Source organism: Podarcis pityusensis, assembly GCF_964106645.2.
Source record: "Podarcis pityusensis genome assembly, chromosome: 3".
Lineage (NCBI taxonomy): Eukaryota > Metazoa > Chordata > Lepidosauria > Squamata > Lacertidae > Podarcis > Podarcis pityusensis.
The window spans coordinates 25531639-25545366 of record NC_138026.1 but is presented as its reverse complement, the minus strand read 5'-3'; the positions used below and the strand labels follow the sequence as shown (position 1 = coordinate 25545366).

Genomic DNA, 13728 nt, shown 5'->3' with positions numbered 1-13728 from the left:
CTAATTAGATTATGAATAGACCACAGGTTAAGAATGTTTCCTGCAAAAGCTGGACTGGCTTCTTGACTCTGCTTCAAGCCCCTGGTAGAATGAGCAGGCACATTTAAAATGCCGGAAAATCTCTCATTTTATTGATTTTAGTAAAGGCATTTTCAGATGAGTACAGTGTATTTACAATTGCCCCTTGCAGCCTCTATAGCTTCTAATGTGTCAGCTGAAAACTACTCATTAGTAAAACGGAGAAATTAAGAGTCTCATTTTATCATTGTACAGAATATTCTGCTCTGACTTCCAGGAGGGAACCTACTTGTAAACAGCAAAACATATGCATGATCACCTTTTCAGCTGTAGAAATACATTTCCTAGCTTGGTTTGGGGCGGGGGGGGGGGCAGAACATGATCACATAATATTTTTAAGATTCTACCCCTAACAGTTCCCTTCACAATAAAGACAAAGGCAAAAGGAAAAGAAAAAGGCTTAACACAAACTGAATCCAAAACAAACATCACAAAGTATTGAAACAGAAGCAGGTTCATAACATAGTAAACAATTTTATTTTGTTTTGGGTTTTTTACAAATTTTGTTCCATTAGGCCCTGGTTTGTATTTAAAGGGAACGGATAAAAGGAACACATCTAATAAGTGTAAAGAAAACCTATAGGATAACCTAAAACTATAGTTGATTTGCAGAAAAGGATAACACAAATTTCTTTAGCATTTTTTAACCTGTGAGTAAATCACAGAACTGTTGAGTTGGATGGCATCCCAAAGGTCATCTAGTCCAACCCCTGCAATGCAGAAATCACAGATATATCCTGAGTTCCGTGTTATTTGAAAATTTGATGAGCACTCCCTCCATTCCTTCATCTAAGTCATTTAAAAAGATGCTGAACAACACTATGCCCAGGACAGAACCCTGTGGCACCCCAAGGCCACTTTTTCCAAGCATGACGAACAACTGTTGGTGAGCAATCTCTGAGTTTGGTTGGTCAACCAGCTACAAATCTACTTAACAGTAACATTGTCTAGCCCACATTTTAGCAACTTCTCCACAAGAATATAATAGAAGACTTCACTGAATGCCTTACTGAAATCAAGATATGTTACATCCATGGCATTCCCCTGATCCACTAAGCTTGTAATTCTATCAGAAAAAGAAATAAGGCTATTCTGACATGACATGACTGATAAAGCCTGCAAGGAATTTTCTCTGCTTCCTTTCAGGTTCTTTTTTGGAGTTCGGCTGTGTACACTATCAGTTTAAAATGCAGCTAGGTCATTCTTTTTCTCAATTCAGATTGAAACTAGTTGGGGCAAAATGCATCACAAGAAATAAAAGGATAGACATGGATTGTTGCTAATATCCTGTGTACACTGCTTCCCAAACCAGGGGTGAGAAGGCACTGAATGCAGAGTAAATGGGACTGTATACACAGCCTTCCTTTTCTCTTTATCCACTCTGGTAGCTGATTTCTGAGAACATGAGGTTACAATGGCAAGCTAACCAAACTTTAGCCATAATGATCATAGAAGGTCCATAACAGACATTACTTTTAGATGTTCTGGTGAGACATCTATGATTTCTTTTAATAGGATGATCAGCTGTGCGTGATAATCTCTCACCTGCTTTATAGTTTTATTCCTAATAGCACAACAGTAATATTTTCCTGTCTTAAAAAGACAGTAATGATATTCTGCTGAATGAAACTTATAAACAGAATAGACAAAACTCTGTGCTGGGAAAGCCTTCCAGATGTTGTTGGTCTGTGATTCTCATTTGCATGTCCAGACTCCGCAGCCACCCCCTCATTGGATAATAACTCACACAAGGACACAGATATTAGGTTTATGTTATTGGGCAAATTTGGCCACAACTTTATTGAATTACAGAATGTGAGTGGTATTGGCTTAGGCACTGTTTGGACCTGACTATATCTGACTCCTGCCTGCTGCGCAGGAAGTCCGGTAAGGGTAAACACCGGTAGGGGGAGCCCTGTCCATGCAAACCAACTCAAGCTCCCCCTGGTGTTCCTGTCAGGGTCGTGTCAAAGCCCTAGCCCCTGACCGGGCTTCGGACAAGATCAACATCCCCGGATTCCTTTAACGGAATACCCTTAAGCATGGAGGGGCAGGTGATGGCCACACCTCCCCTCCCCCACACAAGCTCAAACAATGCCTAACCGCCACAAGAGCCCAAAGGCTCACCGCCAAACACCCTCACATCTGTAACCAATGCCTCAAGCCATCCGTGATATCGGCCAGCCATATATCATTCCCCCAATCGGAAAGGTGTATGCCATTGTCACAAAATAGGGGCAGCCATCCAATGCAACCACTTTCTGTGAAATGGAACGATTCAAACATTTCCAGGCACGTCTGTAGCGGCTGGGGAATTGCTGCCACGCCAAACACGTCTCTCCAATAGCAGCAACCAAAAGACAGCCAACATGACCAATACTCAGGGATGGTGAGAGTTGCATCCAGCATCATTTGGAGGGCCACAGGTTTCCCACCTCTGTTCTAAATCCAGAAACGTGTGCTATTCTGAAAAATGTATTGTTTTAAAATGAATTCCAGTGCATGAGAGCTGGCAATGATCAGCAGCTCTTTAGGTATTTATTCAGTGTGACAGCTTCTCACTACTTTCTTTGAGGAAGACATGTGAGAGGGGCATCCAGCAGCGCTTGGAGATGAAGGGTAACTTCCCACTGGGCTCTGGTACTGAGATTTGTCTTTTTCAATTACAACACAGTTTTTTCTTGAAAATTTCTTTTTTCTTTCTTTTTTTAGGGAATGCTGGCCATTTCTTAGTTATTTCATGAAGGACTTAGGTTCAAAGCACCGTGGTTTTCATAAACTGTTCATATCAACATTTTTCTGTTTTGTTCCATGCACTGGATTGTATCAGTAGAAGCATCTTATACAAAATATGGTGAGACCTTTGCCAGATTTCAAATGACAGCCTATTGGGGGTGGTTTGAGGATCAAACTATAGATGAGATGCTAATCACACAATTAACAATTGCTTGATCGACTTTTTAAAAAGTAAATTGCAAGCACGATCCTAATCCAGATCAGGAACCTAATGTGGGGATAGAAGGCTTTAATCCATTGAAACACCCCCCCACCCCCCCACCCCGCTGTGGCCTTGATCATCCCTCCCCTACTTGCAAAGCTCCTTTCGAAGGAAATTCTGGTTGGTAATGTAGCAAGGAAGGGTTAAAAATCTCCATCCCCCAAAATAAATACGAACTCCCTAACTCTCTTCTTTGGTCCCATTCTGAATGTAGGTCCTCACACCTGCAATTTACTTTTAAAATGCCAACCACATGATTGCTGATTGCTAGGCATCTCAACTACTGTGGTACCTCGGGTTACATATGCTTCAGGTTACAGACTCTGCTAATCGAGAAATAGTACCTCGGGTTAAGAACTTTGCTTCAGGATGAGAACAGAAATCGCGCAGCAGCGGTGTGGCGGCAGCGGGAGGCCCCATTAGCTAAAGTGGTGCTTCAGGTTAAGAGCAGTTTCAGGTTAAGAACGGACCTCCGGAACGAATTAAGTACGTAACCAGAGGTATCACTGTTGGCTGTTAAACTGGAAATCCTCACATTGCCATGACTGGACATGACTTTGGTTCTTTGCCATCCCGTCACGTCCATCTAGCGGTCTCTTCTGGGTATGGGAGCTTCTGTGCCTCACCAGAGCTGGCTGCCCCCACAAATGTCTTCTGCATTCATTTCATTTGATACAAGTATGCATGGAACATCCCCCCCCCCTTTATTATGCATGTAGAGCTAGTCCTTCCATCGGCATTAAAGGGAACCTCATGAATACAATATATGTTTCCAGGGAGCATATATGAGCACACCTTTGGATCTCTGATTAAGGAGCATGATTCATTTAGAGGACCTGTGCTGATGAAACTTGAAGTCATTGTTTATAATATTAATCCATAACACGTGGCTTGACCAAGTTATCTAAAGTGAGGCAACAGCAAACACAAGCAGAAAAAGCAGTTTCAAGACCAGGCAGACACACCAAGCCTTAATATCTCTTTTGTGCTTCTGACTCTGTTTTCCTTTCTTCTTTTGCCTAAAATTCTCTCTTAAAAGCCTCCCAATATGCTAGAGCACCTAACCTCAGTTTCAAACTGCAGAGAAATCTGTTATAGCCTCCCTCTGTTTGGTTTCCTTTAAAGAAAGACCTTTTATAAAGAAACTGGGGGGGGGGGGGTGGTTAGGGAAGGAAACCTACTATACAGGTATTTTAAGTCACGAAACTGGTTAAGAGGAAGAGAGCACATAAGCCAGGTGATTAGAATAATAATAATAAAAAGCCATGTGGGTATTTTTTTCTTTCTAAACAAATGTAGGGAGCATTTTTTAAAAGAACCCTCTTAATGCAGGCTCTCCCCTTTCAGGATAAAATGGAATTAAAATATTGTCAATAAATTGTGTGTGTGAGAGAGACTGTATCAGCCTGTGCATTGATAGTCTGTGCATGCAGGATAAGAGCATTGACTGCCTGCTAATCTATTCCCAGATGGAGGTGGATGCAGACGAGAAGCGCCATCGCACACGGTCCAAAGGTGTTCGAGGTACGTCTCTTGCTTCAGTAAATCACTCAAGGCCCCTGCTCAGGGTGACCTTCATCCTCCAGAATCTCTTTGCATGATTCATTCTGACCCTTGCTTTTTTACACAGCCTTTTTTGGCAATTTTCAGCAGGAGAAGGGGGTACTTGTGATAGATGATAAATTTTTATATATTTTCCATCTCTCTGCAGTTCCCGTGGAACCAGCCATACAAGAGCTGTTCAGGTTAGTGCGCCGAGTGTAAAATGTATCCCCATTAGCAATTTAGAAAATTCATGCCTTTTAATGGTTATAATGCACTTTCAAGTTCATTGGTGGTTTGCTCATGCCCTGCTGCACTGATGAAATTAATTCCCCTGGGATTTGCTAATAAAAAGCATCCCCACCCACCCTTTTTCCTTCAGTTATTTGATTTCTCTCTTTCTGTCTTTGTTGCCCTCCATCTCTGTAATACCTGCCGCCTGCTTTCAATATAATCTCTGTGCAGCACACTAACACCTATATAATTAATTCCTTCCTTTTTACAGCTGCCCTACTCCTGGCTGTGATGGCAGTGGTCATGTTAGTGGCAAATATGCAAGACACAGAAGGTAATGTGTGTGTGTGTGTGTGTGTGTGTGTGTACGCAAATAATGAAGCGATTTAGTAGGCAAGTTACCTGACATGATTCTGCTGATGACCTAGGCACAATCACTGGGGGTCTAATAGTGTACCCAATAATTCTTTTATTATTATTTGTGTTCCATTCTTTGCTTCTAATTGCAGTCTCGCTTTCCCAATCATTAACTTTTCTGTATGCAAAACTGCGCTGTAAAATGAAAATCTAACAAAAGGAAACAAGCACTGAGATATTGAGGTGTTCCTTCCTCACTTTCTATTCAAACTTACGTCCCGTTAGGTATATTAGTTACGGAGAGAAGTAAATCCCCAAATACAGAATGTGTAAATGCTGTTTTAGTGAAGACACTTTTTCATGAATACACATTTTCTGCTTATATTTTGTCAGGCAACGTATGCAGTTTTGTGGTTCATGCGAGGCAAATTAAAATGAGACTTATTTACATTTATCCCCACCCCCACCTCCCCACCCTCACCCCTGGCTATTGTGATTTCCATAATTTAATATAGTTCATAACTGGAATAAGAACTTAGATTTTTGAGCACAGGGAGTTCAATGACGGGGATAGATTCAAAGGGACAATTCTAGGACAGATTAGTGATAATGAGTCTTTGAGATCCAGATGGTTATATTATTGCCTTTAATACAGTAGCTAGGCCTTGTAGACTTTGATGAATGATAAAATTTCCAGTAACAACATGTTAGTTTAGTGTTGTTAATCCTTCGTTTCCATTGTTTGGACCTAATTCAATGGCCTTTACTTCAGATTGGTCTTTATGTTTCTGTGTTTAAAGTACAAGTTCGTTGACATGTGGTTTCAAGGGATTCATATACATCTACTGCTCATCCGTTCCATATATCCAAAGACCAGCAGAGCATAACACAGAGGAGATCTGAGCCAAGCCATAACTAATATGAAAAGGGGAATAGGAACAGTGAGTTGTATTCAGCACGGTGCTAAGTAGCACTTCGCACAAGCCCAACAAGTTCTGCTTGTGCAATAGGACTTCAGCCCTGTCTCCTTCCCCTATATGCCTCCTAAATAGGTTCTGGGGGTTTCTCCAACTGTCCACAACAGATTTGGGGGTGGCAGGGTGCACGTGTAATGGGAAAAGGGGGGGGGGGAATTCGGTTGAGCAAGTGGAAGTTATTGTGTTCATACATGCATTTAGTTGAATACCACCCATAGGAAGCTGCCTTATATTGAATCAGGCTATTGGTCTATTGAACTCAGCACTGCCTACTGGCAGTGGCTTTCCAGGGCATAGCTGTCAACTTTTCCCTTTTCTTGCGAGGAATCCTATTCGGAATAAGGGAATTTCCCTTTAAAAAAAGGAAAAAGTTGACAGCTATTTTCTAGGGTTTCAAACAGAAGTCTGTACCTGAAGATTGTTGGGGATTGAAGTTTCCTCTACAGATGTTTTAACACTAAACTGTGGACTGCCCATCCATAGTAGTTCCACCCTAATGTCACAAGAAAAAGTACTTAGTTGATTGGTTTTCGAAGATGTCCACTTTGGCCTCAGTGCTTCCTTTCCTGAGTGTCAAACTCAGGCCACTGGAATCCGCCATCACAATTCCCCCAAATATAATGGGGGACAATTGGACAGATGTGCACAGCCTAGTACAAGGCTTTGTGGATTTTACTACTTAGAAATTCTGACTATTAGGTGGTATATAAATACCTGAACTAAATAATAATGATGACGGACTTAAATATTGTATCCAAAGTGTTGTTTTGTTCTTTAGTTTATCAGCCATTTATTTTCTTCACAGTATAATATACCAGTCCTAAGACAGCAGTTTCAGAATTAGGGCCCTGGTGTGTTCTAGGGTTTGCTTTTACCATGAACTTATGAGAGATTCCACCAGACCAATGGAATCTTTGCCGACGGTGCAAGGAATCTAATCCACGCCTGGACACTTTTAGCAGCAACAGCAGTGGCATTGGTATACTGTATCTGATTCCCCATGTGGCAAAGATTTGTGTTGGAAAAAATTGTGGGTGAATAAATGAGTGGAGCTCGAGCCTGCAGCATACGACTTATTTATTGGTCCTAGAATTTGATTGATTGATGATTCCCAATGGCAATGGGTTTTTAAGGGCAAATAATGGTTTTTCTGCTCAGACTTAAGATGTTCTCAAAATGTGATCTGCAGACTACCAGGCGGTCTCCAGAGGCAAATTTGCAGAGTAGTGTAGGGTGTGGGTGTGTGTAAGTGGGTGTGCAAAATGGGGAGAAAACTTTGGCTACACTGTCATTCTTAAAACCCAGCCATCCTTCCGGAAGGTGAGCAGGACAGACCGGAAGTGATGAGAGAAGAAGAAATAAAGCCACGGCTTGCTGCAAGACAGAGGAAGGTCCCAAGTAGAGAAAATAAATTCAGAAGGCACTTGAAAGGAGTGAACAGCTCATTAATATATTAGAATTATATATTAGCATCTGTATCAAACAAACACCCAAAACATGATGAATGCTTTTTTTCTGAATGCAGATAGAGAAGAATCAGCAATAGTTTTACATGTCACATTTTAAAATATATATCAGTCTAATCTACAGGGTTATTTCAAAGAGTTGAATAACTGACTTTATTAGCTTGCCAAAGGAAAATATGATTCTTTTGAGTTTTGATTTCAAGTTGCACCTTTTCTTCATTTTTTCATAATGCAAAATGCACTCCTTTCTTTCTAGCAAACTCCAGGATCAATCCAGTGCTTGAATTATATTAATATTAGGTTCTTATTAAGAATTGCATAATTAATAAATTAAGTTCAGTTTTATGCTTTAATTGAATTTAGATATAGTTTTCAAATATTTTAATTAACATATGTTTATGATACAGGGGAGGGGAAGAATTAGAGGCTATAAATGTTCATGTGTTTAAGGATCCATGGTTGAAATTGTTTCACTTTCAGATGTATTTTTTATTATTTTGCTTTCTTGACATGATCCTGCTATGTCAATACATGAACAGACTGGATTTTGAAGCTGTTAATTAAATGAAAATTTGAGGACATTTCACAAGACAATTTGGAAAAGTATCAAAAAAAAAAATTTCTGGCTGTTAGCGAATTCTTAACACCCTAATTATCAGTTAGGTCCATGGAACAGACCTCTTATTAATAGGACTGGAAAGGAAGCTTTCAGTTGACACTCGCTATCTAATTTTTTTAAAGAGTTTCCCCACCCCCTCCACATTGCAAATACGTCTTTGTTTTGAATAGCATTGTGCGTTTGTGGAAGCAGGAAATGGTGTAATTTCTGATGAATGGAAACAATATTGCAGTTTTGCATTCGAAAGCATTTGTACCCAGTTTTCCAGTATGCTCCACTTCTGTTTTCCTGTGAAGGGCCGCCTCTTTATTACTGACATATGCCATTTGCTTACACTGTGCTCACGACTTTCAACTGGAAGGCAGTATTTGAACAGATAGGTGGTTTTTGGTTCATCCAGCAGACTCCCAGTAATTATTAATTTTAGTATCTGCAGTATAGCTGGCTGAATTTCTTCAGTCCAAGATCAGCGTTAAAATAAAGACAATCACAGACATAGGGCAGATTGCTGCTATTGTGTCTGAATATGTAATGCTTTAATATTGGTGCATTGACCATATTAAATTGAACTGAACATTACTGCTGCTTCTGCTCCTGAAACAGTTCCTTCTGTTCATGCCCATTCCAATTCCTTCAGTTCTCCAACCTTTACCCCAGTACCCAAAATACTGTGTGTCTGCATCCTCCAGCACATCACATTGGATCGGGGCTTTGTAGATTGCTTTGTGCTTTGTCAGCAGCTCCTCTTCCTCAGCTTGCATGCTCCTTCCTTGTGCCTGAGAGAATGAACTGGGAAGCTTTATCTCATGCATGGAACCTGACGCTTCTTCGTGATAATCTAACCCTGTGGCCTTCTGGAGGCTGTGGAGAACTCCCAACTCCAACCAGATCCAGCCAGCATGGCCATTGGTCAGGAACAGTGGGAGCTATGGTCTGACAACATCAGGAGGGGCCTCTGGTTTCCCACTCCTAATCTACAACTTGGTTTACCTGGCAGGAAATGTGCCTTGGAGTTATGAGCTCCTTCCTTGCCCTCCTTCCTTCACCTACAAGAGGAGGAAAGAAGGGAAGAGCATCAGTTTTCGCCTAAGAACAAACCATAGTTACCCATTACACCACCCCAATCTCCATGCGCTGTGAGGTTCCACGAGGTAGCAGAGTTTGTGTTTCCTTTTGGACAGTGAGAACAACACAGACTTTATGATATATGGTTTATTTACACACATATGCAACCTGAGGCTAGATGGAGAGAGTGCAGAGTATTCTCATCCCAAGAGGATCCTATTTCTTCCATTGCTGCAACTTGAGATTCAAAGAGACCCCAAACAGCACGTCTGACCCTATCTGCAGCACAAAACAGACAGCCCGCCTTCTGCCCTGGCCCCTCTCTCAAGTTTGTAAAACAGGCACTTGGTTCCTGTTCACTTACATCCTCCAAACCAAAATACTACACCCTTTACACCCTTTTGTCTCTGTCCACCAACACCCAGCTGGAGGAGGGGCCCTACCCTTCCTCATTTGGTATAGCCTTCACCTTCCTAATGGCTTTACTGTTCCTCCAATGACCCACACTCAGCTAGCTGTGCCAGAGGCCTGGCTCATTAACATAAACTGAATCCAGGAGCGTTTGGCATAGTTTGATTAATCCCAACTTTGATTAAATCCAGGAATTATGGGGAAGACCTAGCCAACCAGGAGTTTAGGGGATCCTGCCCCCCCCCCCGCCAATTTATAACAGTACAAACTCAGGGCACTTGCTTTTCTCCCAATCTCATGATTATGCTAGATCCTGTAATCATCCACTGATTGGTGTGGAGATTCAGGGCAGACAAAGAAAGCACTTATTTTTCACACATCACTTAGGAATTCGCTGCATCAAGATGTGGTGACAGCCACTAACTTCGATAGTTTAAAATGGAATCAGGCGAACTCATGAGGCTATTAGTTATGCTGGTGGCATAGAACCCCCAGAAATGCAATATTAGCGTATTGGAAATGCATGCCTCAGAATTGTGATGTCATAGCTATTGGGGAAGAAGTGCCACAGATACAAATGAAAGCAAAATGTTACTCTGGCATTGTAAACACCCACATCTGAACCTGGAAAGGTCCTGTTTTATTTTATTTATTTTGCAGAATTCGTGTCCCAATTTCCACTCTCAGTTAGAATGCTCAAGAAAGCGTGTGTGTGTGTGTGTGTGTGTGTGTGTGTGTGAATGGTATAAAAATACAGTAAAATCATAACAATACATTAAAGAATTTAATTATTATTTATTAAATTTGTATACCACCCTTCATCCGTAGATCTCGGGGTTGTTCACAACATAAGAATACAAAATGAAAATCTGCAGGTTCCATTTTGAAATACTCCTGCTGCCCACTTGGTAAGGGAAGTTGGGTCACTTTGATCAGGAGCTTTAAGAATCACCCAAAAAGGAAAAACACCTTAAATTGCACTCAAACCTGTACGTGTGACATCACTGCTGATTTACACATTTTACCTGCCTGTTTGTTTTGGGTTTTTTTGGAGGGTTTTTTTGGAGGAAAGGATTCTGTTGTTGTTTTTAATGGATTGTGTGCCAGACTGGATATAATGTTAAATATTACTTTTTCTTTTACAATAGATAGCCTTTGGGGCTTCCTTTGCCATTCAAATAGCAGTTTGTGGCAGGGGGAAGGAGATATAAACTAAACATACACACATACAGACACACACACACACACACACACACACACACACACACAGTGTCCCTGTGGCTTCTATTTACATAACAAAAACAAGCATGTCAATTGCATTCGGGCAATTAGTATTTCATCTAGTTTGGCCTCCCCAGTTGATCACTCTGACAAGAGTGCATATGCAGCCTTAAAAAATAAAATAAAAATTGGAGGGTAGTAATCTGACTAGCACCAGCACTAGCATTACTCTTTCCCTTGCCATTTCATGAGTGGTTTTTTCTTTGGCTTTGTGGCCCCCACCTCACTATGCACAATGTTTACCTATTATTTAATCACATTTAACCCAATAATTAAAGGGACGCAGGTGGCGCTGTGGGTAAAACCTCAGTGCCTAGGACTTGCTGATCGTCAGGTCGGCGGTTCGAATCCCCGCGGCAGGGTGCGCTCCCGTCGTTCGGTCCCAGCGCCTGCCAACCTAGCAGTTCGAAAGCACCCCCGGGTGCAAGTAGATAAATAGGGACCGCTTACTAGCGGGAATGTAAACGGCGTTTCCGTGTGCTGCGCTGGCTCGCCAGATGCAGCTTGTCACGCTGGCCACGTGACCCGGAAGTGTCTGCGGACAGCGCTGGCCCCCGGCCTCTTAAGTGAGATGGGCGCACAACCCCAGAGTCGGACACGACTGGCCCGTACGGGCAGGGGTACCTTTACCGTTACCTTTTAACCCAATAATTAAGAGGTGGCAAAAAGCCATCTGTCCACAGTAAAGGATGGAGTCTCACCTCCACCCCGTTAACAAAGGAACAGGTTATTGAGCTGCTAGTCCTGAATCCAAGCATAGAGCTAAAAATACAACTCCATCTCTCTCCCCACCCTTCCCTTCCACCTTGGTCATCTGCTAAAGTCCTAAGGGGGGGAACCTATGTGTGAAGTTACTACCCCCATGATTGCAGGAATGGGATGCCTTCTGCTTGTAGCCCCTTAATCAATACCCACTTTGTTAATAGTCCATTTGATACCGAACGTTATTACAATACTTGGGTCCTTATCTCTTTCTTCCTTTTTATCCCCTATTTTTTAAAATGGAAACCTGGAAAATTTATTTTAAAAAGTAAATACTTGCCTGTTTAGCATTACCTTTCTGTGCACTTTTTAAAAACAAAACAACTAGGCTTGCTTTAGCATCCTCTGAAGTCTTAGACAAACAGTTCAGATCCAGACTTTTAAAAAATGAAAGGACTCCAATCTCTCTCTCTCTCTCTCTCTCTCTCTCTCTCTCTCTTATTAGAAAACCTTCCCTTATTAGAAAATTATTGAGTTTCCTCCGCTCGTTGTGCCATATTTCTTTTTCTTCTTCAATCCCCCCCCCCCATGTTTCTTATACCTTTTCACCCACCAGTTTGATTGCCATGGCTGCAGCCGTGGGTGAATAATTGCCTGTCTTCACAGGAGCATGTTCTGGAGCTAAAGTCGAGTGCTTGCTTCCTGATGTATGCCTCATTTGGATTCTGCCGACAGCCTAGGGGCTGTATTATTCATGCCTTGACAGATAGCACTCACTAAAAGCATTGGAACCGGGCCAGGTACTGGCAGAGAGATAGTGGAGCATTGCAACTTGCAACAGAGAGGAGCATCTATAATACGGGGGTGGCGGCGGGAGGAGAAATCCTCACACATCCCTTTTTGCTGGCTCTTATATTGATGGAAAAAATTCATTTGCAACAAAATAAAACACCCTAAAAATAAATACATTGCTTCCTTCCCCTGGCTCTCCCCCCTCAATCCTTAAAACCATGCTTGAAAGTTTAACACAATTTTCCACATTTAATTGCAAAGCTGATTTTAATTAGTAAGGCCCTGCATGTGAAAAATGAAGATTCACTTGGGTGAGTGTAACACATTGCAGTGTCTGCTGAACGCTCTAATTAATGTATGGCGGCTGTACAATGGGGTGCACTGTGGGATATTTATGAAAAATTCTGTGCACGCAGACAGTCTATCTGTACGTTCTTGAATCCACAAGAATAAATAACTCCCCCTCCCTGTTATTCTTTACGAGACATTATTGTGCATGCCATCACTCCATCCATAAACTTTACGATGTGCCTGTCGTCTTTACTATTTGTCAATGATATAATAAATCAGAAGTCAGGGCATACATATTTTAACATTAATTTCAAAGAAGGATTTGGTGGTGCACTATTCAAAGATCATGCTCCATTTGGACAAAACAGGCAGAAGCCCCTCTTCTCTGTGTGCTTCTCCTACTCTCTGTTTGCACTACATGAAAAATAATGAATCGTATAAGGGAAGACATATAAGTATGTCCCTGAAGTTAAAATGGCACCTTTGCATCAGACCACAGTTCAGATTTCTCATGTAGGTCATAATACAAGTTTTGTTATTAAAAGAAAAAAAGGTTCCAAAGAAATTCTGACAAATAATGTAGAAATTCTTGCAAAAAATCATGTGTGTGCTGTGTAGTATATAACACATGCATGAGACCTCCGGGGATAGGGCAGTATATAAATTCAATCAATCAATCAATCAATCAATCATATGCACACATATTCATGCTCCAGTATTTAGCTAAATGCTGTTAGGTGTTTCCCCCCAAGTGATTTCCAGTCCTAAGCGAAAGGATTTTCAAATGAAACACAGCAAACAATAAATAAATGTACTGACAGAGAATCCATAATATATCTGAAGTCTGTTACTGGCTTCCTTCTCAGTAGAACAGCAGTATATTTTTTATCAGAATCTATGATGCATTACTGAAGA

General features: G+C 41.4%; 2 protein-coding genes across 18 annotated transcripts in view; one reads left to right on the top strand and one right to left on the bottom strand.

Moving 5' to 3' along the window:
* The window catches only part of TRAPPC12 (trafficking protein particle complex subunit 12), a 651202-nt gene that overhangs the window by 514492 nt on the left and 122982 nt on the right, over nt 1-13728 (bottom strand). The window lies entirely within an intron of this gene.
* Nucleotides 1-13728, top strand: part of MYT1L (myelin transcription factor 1 like) — a 282484-nt gene that overhangs the window by 165966 nt on the left and 102790 nt on the right. For 16 of the 17 annotated variants that reach the window (XM_080998943.1, XM_080998949.1, XM_080998953.1 and 13 more), the window contains 3 exons: nt 4546-4600; nt 4788-4821; nt 5124-5186. The exons of the other annotated variant lie outside the window; for it this stretch is intronic. In XM_080998943.1, the coding sequence (XP_080855069.1) occupies nt 4546-4600; nt 4788-4821; nt 5124-5186 (152 nt within the window). The remainder of the gene's footprint in view (nt 1-4545; nt 4601-4787; nt 4822-5123; nt 5187-13728) is intronic. 17 annotated transcript variants of the gene reach the window in all.